We start from the raw sequence: 10,565 nt of genomic DNA on the forward strand, positions 1-10,565 counted from the left end.
CCCTCCGTCCCGTAGCCGGTCACGCCGTCCCCCCGCGCCACAGCCGTCCCCGCCGCGCCCGCCGAAGCTCCGTCGACTCTCACCGTCAGTACTCGGTTGCCGAAGCATCCCCGGGCTTGCGCGTCCATGCCTCGTCGTCCGCAGCGTAAGCATAATCTGTGGGTGCAGGGGTCGAGGTGTGGCCGGGGTCCGTGCGTGCACGGCGGAAGGGGTGCCACCCGAACAAGGTCCGTCAGTGTCGTCGCGAGCAAGGTAGTCCGCGTGTCCCCCCTCAGCGGGCGTGGACGGTCGAAGGGAGCCCTAGGTTTAGTCCGCCACGCCCGCCGTGTGACAGGCCACCGTGTCCTACCTCGTGTCGTCCTTCACGTCCGGCACCACTCTCCTGTACACGGTGTCGGGGCTTCCGTCCTCATGAAAGATCAGGCGCACATGCTTGGGGCTGATCTCTCCCGACGGTGGGCGTCGGTGGCGTCCGTCCGTCGATCGTCGGAGGGTCGCCTCGTCCAGTACCCGTTCACGCCCGTCCCGTATCGCGCCGCCGTCCACGTCGTCCCGTCCCCCGCCGCCGTCCACGCCCGCCGTTGCGAAGTCGCAGCGTGCTCCCTCCTCCGTGCCCGTCCGCTCGCAGCGTGGCCCGTATCTGTGCGTGCAGGGGCCACGTTTCAAGGTGTGGCCGTGGTGATCCAGGCAGGACGCAGCCCTGCCTGGATGTGTGCGGTCCAGAGTCAGGGGTCAAGGATGGGCCGGGGTGAGGGCAGGCCCAACGGGTGAGGGCATGCCCCAGGGGACGCGGATGGTACGGTGCGGGCGGTCCCGGGGTGAGGGCAGGCCCCAGGGGTCGAGGCGTGCCAGGTCGAGGGAGACCCAGCATAGGTTTTTGTGTGTGGTGGTGCGGTCGGGGTGTGCATCGCGCGCTCCCATACCCGCTATCCCGTCCCGTGCGCGGCGGCGTCGCCGACAGGTCCGAGTCGGCAGCGACGTTCCCCGGGCCCGTCCCGAGCGGCTGGTCGATCTGGAAGCGCACCTTTCGTCGTCCGTCCTTCCCGGTCGCGTTCGCATCCGAGTCTGTGTTTCGGGAGCGTAGTTCGTGCCCTGCTCCCCCGTGTTCCTGTGCCGAAGAGGCGGAGGCGCAGTTCCCCATGCTTTCCTATCCGCACGAGGCGTGCGCCGCTTTCCCCGGCCCCCAGGCCCCGGAAGTAGGCCCGAGCGTCCTCGGTACTTCCCGTGCGGCGCCTGGCGTCGGTGCTTCCCGTGTGGCGTCCGTCCGCGGAGTAAGTAGGCCCGAGCGTCTCCGGGGCTTCCCCTGCGTCGGCCTGTCATGGCGGGCCCCGTCTCGGTGGGCGTGCCTGTCATGGCTGTGGGGGCGTGGCTTCTGTGTCGCCGGCGGCCCCGGTCTCGGCACCGTTCTGGGCGGGCGGGCCTGTCATGGCTGTGTGGGGGCGTGGCTTGTCTTGCGCGCGGCCCCGGTCTCGGCGCCGGTCTGGGCGGGCGGTCCTGTCCTTGCTGTGGGGTGCGTGGCTTGTCTGTCGCGCGGCCCCGGTCTCGGCTCCGGTCCCGGCGGGAGGTCCTGTCACGGCTGGCCTGTCATGGCTGTGGTGGGCGTGGCTTTCCTTGCGAGCGGCCCCTGTGTCGGCGGGCGTGCCTGTCATGGCTCCGTGGTGTGTGGCTTTCCTGGCGCACGGCCCCGGTCTCGGCGGGTGTGCGGGTGGTCCTGTCATGGCTGTGGGGGCGTGGCTTGTCTTGCGCGCGGCCCCGGTCTCGGCTCCGGTGTCGGCGGGCGGGCCTGTTTCGGCCGTCCTGTCATGGCTGTGTGGGGCGTGGCTTGTCTGGCGCGCGGCCCCGGTCTCGGCTCCGGTCCCGGCGTGAGGTCCTGTCACGGCCGGCCCGTCATGGCTGTGGGGGGCGTGGCTTGGCTGGCGCGCGGCCCCGGTCTCGGCTCCGGTCCCGGCGGGAGGTCCTGTCACGGCCGGCCCGTCATGGCTGTGTGGGGCGTGGCTTGTCTGGCGCGCGGCCCCGGTCTCGGCTCCGGTCCCGGCGGGAGGTCCTGTCACGGCCGGCCCGTCATGGCTGTGTGGGGCGTGGCTTTCCTTGCACGCGTCCCCTGTCTCGGCGGGCTGCCTGTCATGTCTCCGTGGTGGGTGCGTTGGTCTCCTGGCACGCGGCCTCGGTCTCGGCTGGCGGGCCTGTCATGGCTCGGGGGGCGTGGCTTGTCCGTCGCGCGGCCCGGTCTCGGCGGGCGGGCCTGTCATGTGTCTGTGGGCGTGTCTTCTCTGTAGCGCGGGTCCTGTCTTGGCGTGCTTCCCCGTCTGGCGGGCCGGTCTGGGTGGGTGTCACTTCCGTGTGGTGCCAGGTTCCAAGGTGTGGTGTAATAGTAAGGGAACCTCGGAGCCACCGTAAGCGGCCCCCACCGGGAGCCTCGGCCCGTGTCAGCCTCCTGGCACAGTGCCACGGTCAGAGGCCACGCTCGCCTTCCTACCACAGTCTGGGCAAAGCGCACAGGATGGCGGCGCACCGTCTCCGCCCACCCGCGCTCCCCAAGACACCGTGCGCGTCCGCCTCCGTCCCGCCCCTGCTCACGTTTCCTCCGTCACAGGACGGCAGATAGAGCGAGTCGCCGGAGCGTTCCAGCGAGTGAACCCAGAGAGAAGGGCCGGGTATCAGCAACCCTCAGCGTCAAAGTACCCGCTTCCCGACCCCGGCCGCAAGAGGTATGTCGCGTGTGCGATCCCGTGTGCGCGCAGGTCGTCACCCGGGAGCCCGTGCGATGCGTGATGAGGGTCTGCATCGTCGCCCACACCCTCAGTGGCTCTCAGTTTCCCAAAACCCTTTCTGTAGTCCCAGGTTCCCTTTAACCGTGTCGACCGTGTGGCGAAGAAACAATCTCAGTTTAAAATTTTGTAGAAGGTATGTTATTTATTCTTGGACCCCCACGTTTTTATGTATTTTATTTAGACAGTCCCGTGCCCAAGGCTAGCAGCGTGGCTCTCAATCCCCAGCGACGCTTCCCGCCACGTCGTACATACGCGTCGCCGTGGAAGCGAACCCAGGCCAGACCTTCACCACGCAGGGCTTCCGCGGAGCCCCCCACGCTATGATGGGATCCCAGGGCGACCCGAAGGCCGTGGAGGAGCCGAATGCGTCTCGCCGCACAGAGCAGGCCAGGGAGCGGACAGGAGGGAGCAAGCAGGTGCGCGTGTGTTCCGAGCGCAGGTCCGCGCGACCTTTCCGCAGCGTGAACGGCGTGTCAAGACAGCGGCGCGATCCACGGGCGTGCAGCTCCCCGGAGCCGGTCCGCGGTCCCCGCCCAAGAAGCGTATCAGCCTAGAGATCAGTCCCCGAGCGTAAGCATCGTCCGTCGCCCGAGAAACGCCTCTCAATCTGCGGTCATCCCCGAAGCTTTGTTCCTAAAGAGAGTAAAACGTGTCACCCAGACCTTCGGATGCCCAACGCCTCCCCGTGTCCGCTCGTATACCTAGCCTTCACGTAGCCTCGTAAGAGGACTACGTCCTTACCGTCCCGAATCCCCACCAGCTACCAAAGTGTCCCACGTGTGTCAATAAAGATCCCCAGCGTCGACAGGAAAGCGGCGCATCGATACTCGAGGTTTCATTAACTTCGGTTTAATCGTGCAGAAGGTGTTCGAGCCGGGTGGTTGTCATGTGATCTCGTGTCGTGGCACGAGGAAGGGTGGTGGAGGGTTTGGGATGCACGCGCGGGTAGGCAAAGGAGGGGGCCAGGGTCCGTGAAGGCATACGTTTCCGCGGCGGGTACGGCGGCAGTCAGCAGGCATCGTCCGTGGTCAGGGGTTTGTGCGTGCAGGGGTCGGCGGCGCCCCCGTCCGTGCAGTCGTGGCCGGTCGTATCAGCAGCGGCGGCCGTCCGTCGTCTCCTCTATCCGTTCCCGTCGTCGCTCCGCGCCACAGCCGTCACGTTCCGGCACGTCGAAGCGCCGTCGATTCGTGTCCCCTCCACGCGTGGCAGGCCGAAGTGGCCCAGGGCTTCTCCGTCCAAGCCATGCTGGCCACAGCATGGCCAGGATCTGTGGGTGCAGGGTGCGAGATTGTGCCTGGGCCCGTGTGTGCAGGGTGGAAGGGTCGGCGGGGATGGGTGAAAGCAGGGCTTTGGTGGAAGGGGAGGTGGGGATGTGTGGAGGGAGGCTTCTGGTGGAAGGGGTGGCGGGTATGGGTGAAGGGAGGCCTGTGGTGGAAGGGGTGGCGGGGATGGGTGGAGGAAGGCAAGGTAGGAAGGGGCTGCGGGGATGGGTGAAGGGAGGCCTGTGGTAGAAGGGGTGGCGGGGATGGGTGGAGGGAGGCCTCTGGTGGAAGGGGTGGTGGGGATGGGTGAAGGGAGGCGTGGATGGGTGGAGGGAGGCCTCTGGTGGATGTGGCTGCGGGGATGGGTGAAGGGAGGCCTCTGGTGGAAGGGGCTGCGTGGATGGGTGAAGGGAGGCCTTTGGTGGAAGGGGCTGCATGGATGGGTGAAGGGAGGCCTTTGGTGAAAGGGGCTGGGGGGATGGGTGAAGGGAATCCGAGGGTTGAAGGGGCTGCAGGCATGGGTGAAGGGAGGCCTGTGGTGGATGGGGCTGGGGGGATGGGTGAAGGGAATCCGAGGGTTGAAGGGGCTGCGTGGATGGGTGAAGGGAGTCCTTTGGTGGAAGGGGCTGCGAGGATGGGTGAAGGGAGGCCTTTGGTTGGCGAAGGGAGGCCTGTGGTGGAAGGGGCGGCGGGGATGGGTGAAGGGAGGCCTGTGGTGGAAGGGGCTGCGGGGATGGGTGAAGGGAGGCCTTTGGTGAAAGAGGCTGGGGGGATGGGTTAAGGGAGGCCTAGGGTTGAAGGGTCTGCGGGGATGGGTGCAGGGAGGCCTCTTGTGGATGTGGCTGCGGGGATGGGTGAAGGGAGGCCGAGGGTTGAAGGTGCTGCAGGGACGGTTGAAGGGAAGCCGAGGGTTGAAGGGACTGCAAGGATGGGTGAAGGGAGGCCTGTGGTGGAAGGGGCTGCGGGGATGGGTGAAGGGAGGCCTTTGGTGAAAGAGGCTGGGGGGATGGGTTAAGGGAGGCCTAGGGTTGAAGGGGCTGCGGGGATGGGTGCAGGGAGGCCTCTTGTGGATGTGGCTGCGGGGATGGGTGAAGGGAGGCCTTTGGTGAAAGAGGGTGGGGGGATGGGTGAAGGGAGGCGTAGGGTTGAAGGGGCTGCGGGGATGGGTGCAGGGAGGCCTCTGGTGGATGTGGCTGGGGGGATGGGTGAAGGGAGGCCTCTGGTGGAAGGGGCGGCAGGGATGGGTGAAGGGAGGACTTTGGTGGGCGAAGGGAGGCCTGTGGTGGAAGGGGCGGCGGGGATGGGTGAAGGGAGGCCTGTGGTGGAAGGGGCTGCGGGGATGGGTGAAGGGAGGCGTCTGTTGGAAGGTGCGGCGTGGATGGGTGAAGGGAGGCCTGTGGTGGAAGGGGTGGCGGTGATGGGTGGAGGGAGGCCTCTGGTGGAAGGTGCTGCGTGGATGGGTGAAGGGAGGCCTGTGGTGGAAGGGGCTGCGGGGATGGGTGAAGGGAGGCCTTTGGTGAAAGAGGCTGGGGGGATGGGTGAAGGGAGGCCTAGGGTTGAAGTGGCTGCGGGGATGGGTGCAGGGAGGCCTTTGGTGGATGTGGCTGCGGGGATGGGTGAAGGGATGCCTTTGGTGGAAGGGGCTGCGGGGATGTGTGCAGGGAGGCCTCTGGTGGAAGGGGCTGCGGGTATGTGTGCAGGGAGGCCTCTGGTGGAAGGGGCTGCGGGGATGGGTGAAGGGAGGCCTTTGGTGAAAGATGCTGGGGGGATGGGTGAAGGGAGGCCTAGGGTTGAAGGTGCTGCGTGGATGTGTGCAGGGAGGCCTCTGGTGGAAGGGGCTGGGGGGATGGGTGAAGGGAGGCCTCTGGTGGAAGGGGCGGCGGGGATGGGTGAAGGGAGGCCTTCGGTGGGCGAAGGGAGGCCTGTGGTGGAAGGGGCGGCGGGGATGGGTGAAGGGAGGCCTGTGGTGGAAGGGGTGGCGGGGATGGGCGGAGGGATGCCTCTGGTGGAAGGGGCGGCGGGGATGGGTGAAGGGAGGCCTGTGGTGGAAGGGGCGGCGGGGATGGGTGAAGGGAGGCCTGTGGTGGAAGGGGTGGCGGGGATGGGTGAAGGGAGGCCTCTGGTGGAAGGGGCTGCGGGGATGGGTGAAGGGAGGCCTCTGGTGGAAGGGTTGTTGGGGATGGGTGAAGGGAGGCCTGTGGTGGAAGGGGTGGCGGGGATGGGTGGAGGGAGGCCTCTGGTGGAAGGGGCTGCGTGGATGGGTGAAGGGAGGCCTCTGGTGGAAGGGTTGTTGGGGATGGGTGAAGGGAGGCCTGTGGTGGAAGGGGTGGCGGGGATGGGTGGAGGGAGGCCTCTGGTGGAAGGGGCTGCGTGGATGGGTGAAGGGAGGCCTCTGGTGGAAGGGGCGGCAGGGATGGGTGAAGGGAGGCCTTTGGTGGGCAAAGGGAGGCCTGTGGTGGAAGGGGCGGCGGGGATGGGTGAAGGGAGGCCTGTGGTGGAAGGGGTGGCGGGGATGGGTGAAGGGAGGCCTCTGGTGGAAGGGGCTGCGGGGATGGGTGAAGGGAGGCCTCTGGTGGAAGGGTTGGTGGGGATGGGTGAAGGGAGGCCTGTGGTGGAAGGGGTGGCGGGGATGGGTGGAGGGAGGCCTCTGGTGGAAGGGGCTGCGTGGATGGGTGAAGGGAGGCCTCTGGTGGAAGGGGCGGCAGGGATGGGTGAAGGGAGGCCTTTGGTGGGCAAAGGGAGGCCTGTGGTGGAAGGGGCGGCGGGGATGGGTGAAGGGAGGCCTCTGGTGGAAGGGGCTGCGGGGATGGGTGAAGGGAGGCCTTTGGTGGAAGGGGCTCCGGGGTTGGGTGAAGGGAGGCCTTTGGTGGAAGGGGGTGCAGGAATGAGTGAAGGGAGGCCTTTGGTGGAAGGTGCTGCGGGGAATGGGTGAAGCGAGGCCTTTGTTGGAAGGGGTGGCAGGGATGGGTGAAGGGAGGCCGAGGTTTGAAGGAACTGCAAGGATGGGTGAAGGGAGGCGGAGGGTTGAAGGGACTGCAAGGATGGGTGAAGGGAGGCCTTCGTTGGAAGGGGCTGCAGGAATGGGTGAAGGGAGGCCTAGGGTTGAAGGTGCTGCAGGGACGGTTGAAGGGAGGCGGAGGGTTGAAGGGACTGCAAGGATGGGTGAAGGGAGGCCTTCGGTGGAAGGGGCTGCAGGAATGGGTGAAGGGAGGCCTAGGGTTGAAGGTGCTGCATGGACGGTTGAAGGGAAGCCTTTGGTGGTAGGTGCTGCGGGAATGGGTGAAGGGAGGCGGAGGGTTGAAGGGACTGCAAGGATGGGTGAAGGGAGGCCTTTGGTGGAAGGGCCTGTGGGGTTGGGTGAAGGGAGGCCTTTGGTGGAAGGGGCTGCGGGGTTGGGTGAAGGGAGGCCTTTGTTTGAAGGGGCTGCAGGAATGAGTGAAGGGAGGCCTTTGGTGGAAGGGGCTGCATGAATGGGTGAAGGGAGGCCTTTGTTGGAAGGGGCTGCAGGAATGAGTGAAGGGAGGCCTTTGGTGGAAGGGGCTGCAGGAATGGGTGAAGGGAGGCCTTTGTTGGAAGGGGCTGCAGGAATGAGTGAAGGGAGGCCTTTGGTGGAAGGGGCTGCAGGAATGGGTGAAGGGAGGCCTTTGGTGGAAGGGGTGGCAGGGATGGGTGAAGGGAGGCCGAGGGTTGAAGGTACTGCAAGGCTGGGTGAATGGAGGCGGAGGGTTGAAGGGACTGCAAGGATGGGTGAAGGGAGGCCTTTGGTGGAAGGGGCTGCAGGCATGGGTGAAGGGAGGCCGAGGGTTGAAGGTGCTGCAGGGACGGTTGAAGGGAAGCCTTCGGTGGGAGGGGCGGCTGGGATGGGTGTAGGGCGGCCCGATGAAGGGAGGCCGAGGTTTCGTCAGCCATGGCAGGCCTTGTGACAGGCCGCCGTGTCCCACCCGCTCCCCTCCTTCCCCTGTCGCCCAGGTCTCACGTACGTTCTCTCCAGGCTTCCCCCTTCACGTAAGGTCAGCCGAACAGGGCCCGGGCCGACGTCCACAGGCGCCGCCGCCCTAAGGAGGTGCAGGGTTCCTTCCGTCAGCGGCAACCGAGGGGGATTCGGGTAGCCCCCGCGTCCGCATCGCAAGGGTGTGCAGCGTCGCAGACGGCGGGGGTGGCCGGTCGTGGAGCGGCGGAGGGTCTCCGCGTCCCCTCCCTGCTCCCGTCCGGCCCGGCTCCCGCCGCTCTCCCGGGCGGCAGTGCCGAAGGGGCGGCGCGCTTTTCCCTCCTCACACGGCCGGCCGCAGCTGTGCCCGGATCTGTGCGAGCAGGGGTCAGGGGTCAAGGAGGGGCCACGGTGAGTCGGGCCTGCGAGGGCAAGCCACAGGGGTGAAGGGGGGACAGCCGTGGGTCGCAGCGCGAGCTCCCCTACCTGCTATCCCGTCCTTCCGGCGACGGCGGCGGCGGCGGCGGTGAGGGTTCCAATTCGGCGGCGAGGTTCCCCGCGCCCGTCCTCGGCGGCGGCTCGATCTGGACCCGCACCAAGCGCGGTCCATCCGGTGCGGGTGTGGCGGGAGCAGAGTCCGGGTCCAGGCAGTGGAGTTCGTGCCGTTCTCCCCTGTCTTTGTTTTGCGAAGACGTGGAAGACGCGGAGGCCCGGTTCCCCATGCCGGTCCCGAGAGGCGGCGGGCCCACGTGCACGAGGCGCGCGCGGCTTTCCCGGGCCCACAGCCACCGTAAGTAGGCCCGAGGCGCGTAGGCCCGAGGCGGCGGCGGGCACACGTGCAGGAGGCGCACGCGGCTTTCCCGGGCCCACTGCCACCGGAAGTAGGCCCGAGGCGGCGGGCCCACCCGCACGAGGCGCTTGCGGCTTTCCCGGGCCCACTGCCACCGGAAGTAGGCCCGAGGCGGCGGGCGCACGTGCACGAGGCGAGCGCGGCTTTCCCGGGCCCACAGCCACTGGAAGTAGGCCCGAGGCGGCGTGCCCAGCCGCACGAGGCGCGCGCGGCTTTCCCGGGCCCACAGCCACCGGAAGTAGGCCCGACCGTCGTCGGCCCTTCCCGTGCCTCCGCGGGCCTTCCCGTGCAGAGGCGGGCCCATTCGTGGGAAGCGGACGAAGCGTCGCTGGGCCGTCGGTTGCGGCGGGTGCGGCGGGCCCGGTGGAGGAGGAGCCTGCCGCCTTCTCCTTCTCCTGTCTTCAAGCCACTTTGTCCGGTCTTCAAGCCACCAGCGGAAGCGGAGACGCAACCAGTAGAAGCGGCGGCGGGGGCGCTGCCAGGGGTGCAAGGGGGCGCGGTTCTTGGAGCGGGAGCGCCGGTCTCCCCTGCCCAAGCAAGAGGCGGCGAGGTTCCCCATGCGGCGGCCAGGTTCCCCGGGTGCTCACTCCCCGGGTGTGCATTCCCGATACCTCACTCTCCCGGTGCGGCTTTCCGGTATGCGGTACTTCGTCGGTGTGGGCTGGTGGGCGTGGCTGGAGGCGGGGCTAGAGGTGGGGCTGTCTTGGCAGGAAGGTCAGAGGGCGGGCCTTTCGGTCTGGAGGGCGGCAGGGCGGGCTCTTCTTCTTGGCGGGCACTTGGGGGGGCGGGCTCTTCTTCTTGGAGGGCAGGTGGGGGGGGCGGGGAGGTCGGGGGGCGGGCACCTCTTCTTGGAGGGCAGGTCGGGGGGCGGGCACCTCTTCTTGGAGGGCAGGTCGGGGGGCGGGCACCTCTTCTTGGAGGGCAGGTCGGGGGGCGGGCACTTCTCCTTGGCGGGCAGGTCGGGGGGCGGGCACTGCTCTTCTTGGAGGGCAGGTCGGGGGGCGGGCACCTCTTCTTGGAGGGCAGGTCGGGGGGCGGGCACTTCTCCTTGGCGGGCAGGTCGGGGGGCGGGCACTGCTCTTCTTGGAGGGCAGGTCGGGGGGCGGGCACCTCTTCTTGGAGGGCAGGTCGGGGGGCGGGCACTTCTCCTTGGCGGGCAGGTCGGGGGGCGGGCACCTCTCCTTGGCGGGCAGGTGGGGGGCGGGCACTTCCTTGGTGCCGGGTTCCAAGGTGTGCGGGTAATACTAAGGGCACCTCGGAGCCACCGGAAGCGGCCCCCACCGCGAGCCTCGCCCTGATCTCCAGCCCTGTGTGCCTCCAGAGGAGGGGTGAGGGGCCTGCCAGAAGGAGGGGCGACTTTCCCACGCGGGATGCTCATGGTGTGTGGGGCCTACCCGAAACCTGGGTGGCTTTGGCCTGTCATGGCCTGCGGGAAGCCGGCGGGAAGCCAGCAGGTCGGGGTCCGGGCCCGTCATGGCGGGCGGGAAGCCGGCGGGTCGCGGGCCGGGCCCGTCATGGCGGGCGGGAAGCCGGCGGGTCGCGGGCCGGGCCCGTCATGGCGGGCGGGAAGCCGGAGGGTCGCGGGCCGGGCCCGTCATGGCGTGCGGGAAGCCGGCAGGTCGGGGGTCGGACCCGTCATGGCGGGCGGGAAGCCGGCGGGTCGGGGGGTGGGCCCGTCATGGCGGGCGGGAAGCCGGCGGGTCGGGGGGTGGGCCCGTCATGGCGGGCGGGAAGCCGGCGGGTCGGGGGCCGGG

The 10,565-nt window shown here is 68.3% G+C and overlaps 1 protein-coding gene across 1 annotated transcript; it reads right to left on the reverse strand.

Moving 5' to 3' along the window:
• Positions 1–3,861: 3,861 nt before the first annotated feature.
• LOC125351165 (basic proline-rich protein-like) lies at positions 3,862–10,286 on the reverse strand. Its single transcript, XM_048345876.1, has 7 exons — positions 10,206–10,286; positions 9,887–10,055; positions 9,654–9,792; positions 9,428–9,547; positions 8,448–9,338; positions 8,014–8,334; positions 3,862–4,159 (listed from the first exon to the last, which is right to left on the reverse strand). The coding sequence occupies exons 1-7, from the start codon at positions 10,284–10,286 to the stop codon at positions 3,862–3,864; spliced, it is 2,019 nt and encodes a 672-aa protein (XP_048201833.1).
• Between the last annotated feature and the right edge of the window lie 279 nt (positions 10,287–10,565).

The sequence above is a fragment of the Perognathus longimembris genome, chromosome 5 (genome assembly GCF_023159225.1).
Source record: "Perognathus longimembris pacificus isolate PPM17 chromosome 5, ASM2315922v1, whole genome shotgun sequence".
Taxonomy (NCBI): domain Eukaryota; kingdom Metazoa; phylum Chordata; class Mammalia; order Rodentia; family Heteromyidae; genus Perognathus; species Perognathus longimembris.

Coding starts and splice junctions, on each gene's coding strand:
- LOC125351165 (XM_048345876.1), bottom strand. CDS start 10,286: ATGACGGGCCCGGACCCCGACCTGCTGGCTTCCCGCCGGCTTCCCGCA. Junction 10,056..10,205: donor CAAAGCCACCCAGGTTTCGG/GTAGGCCCCACA, acceptor AGGTGCCCTTAG/TATTACCCGCACACCTTGGA. Junction 8,335..8,447: donor CCGGAAGGACGGGATAGCAG/GTAGGGGAGCTC, acceptor CTGCTCGCACAG/ATCCGGGCACAGCTGCGGCC.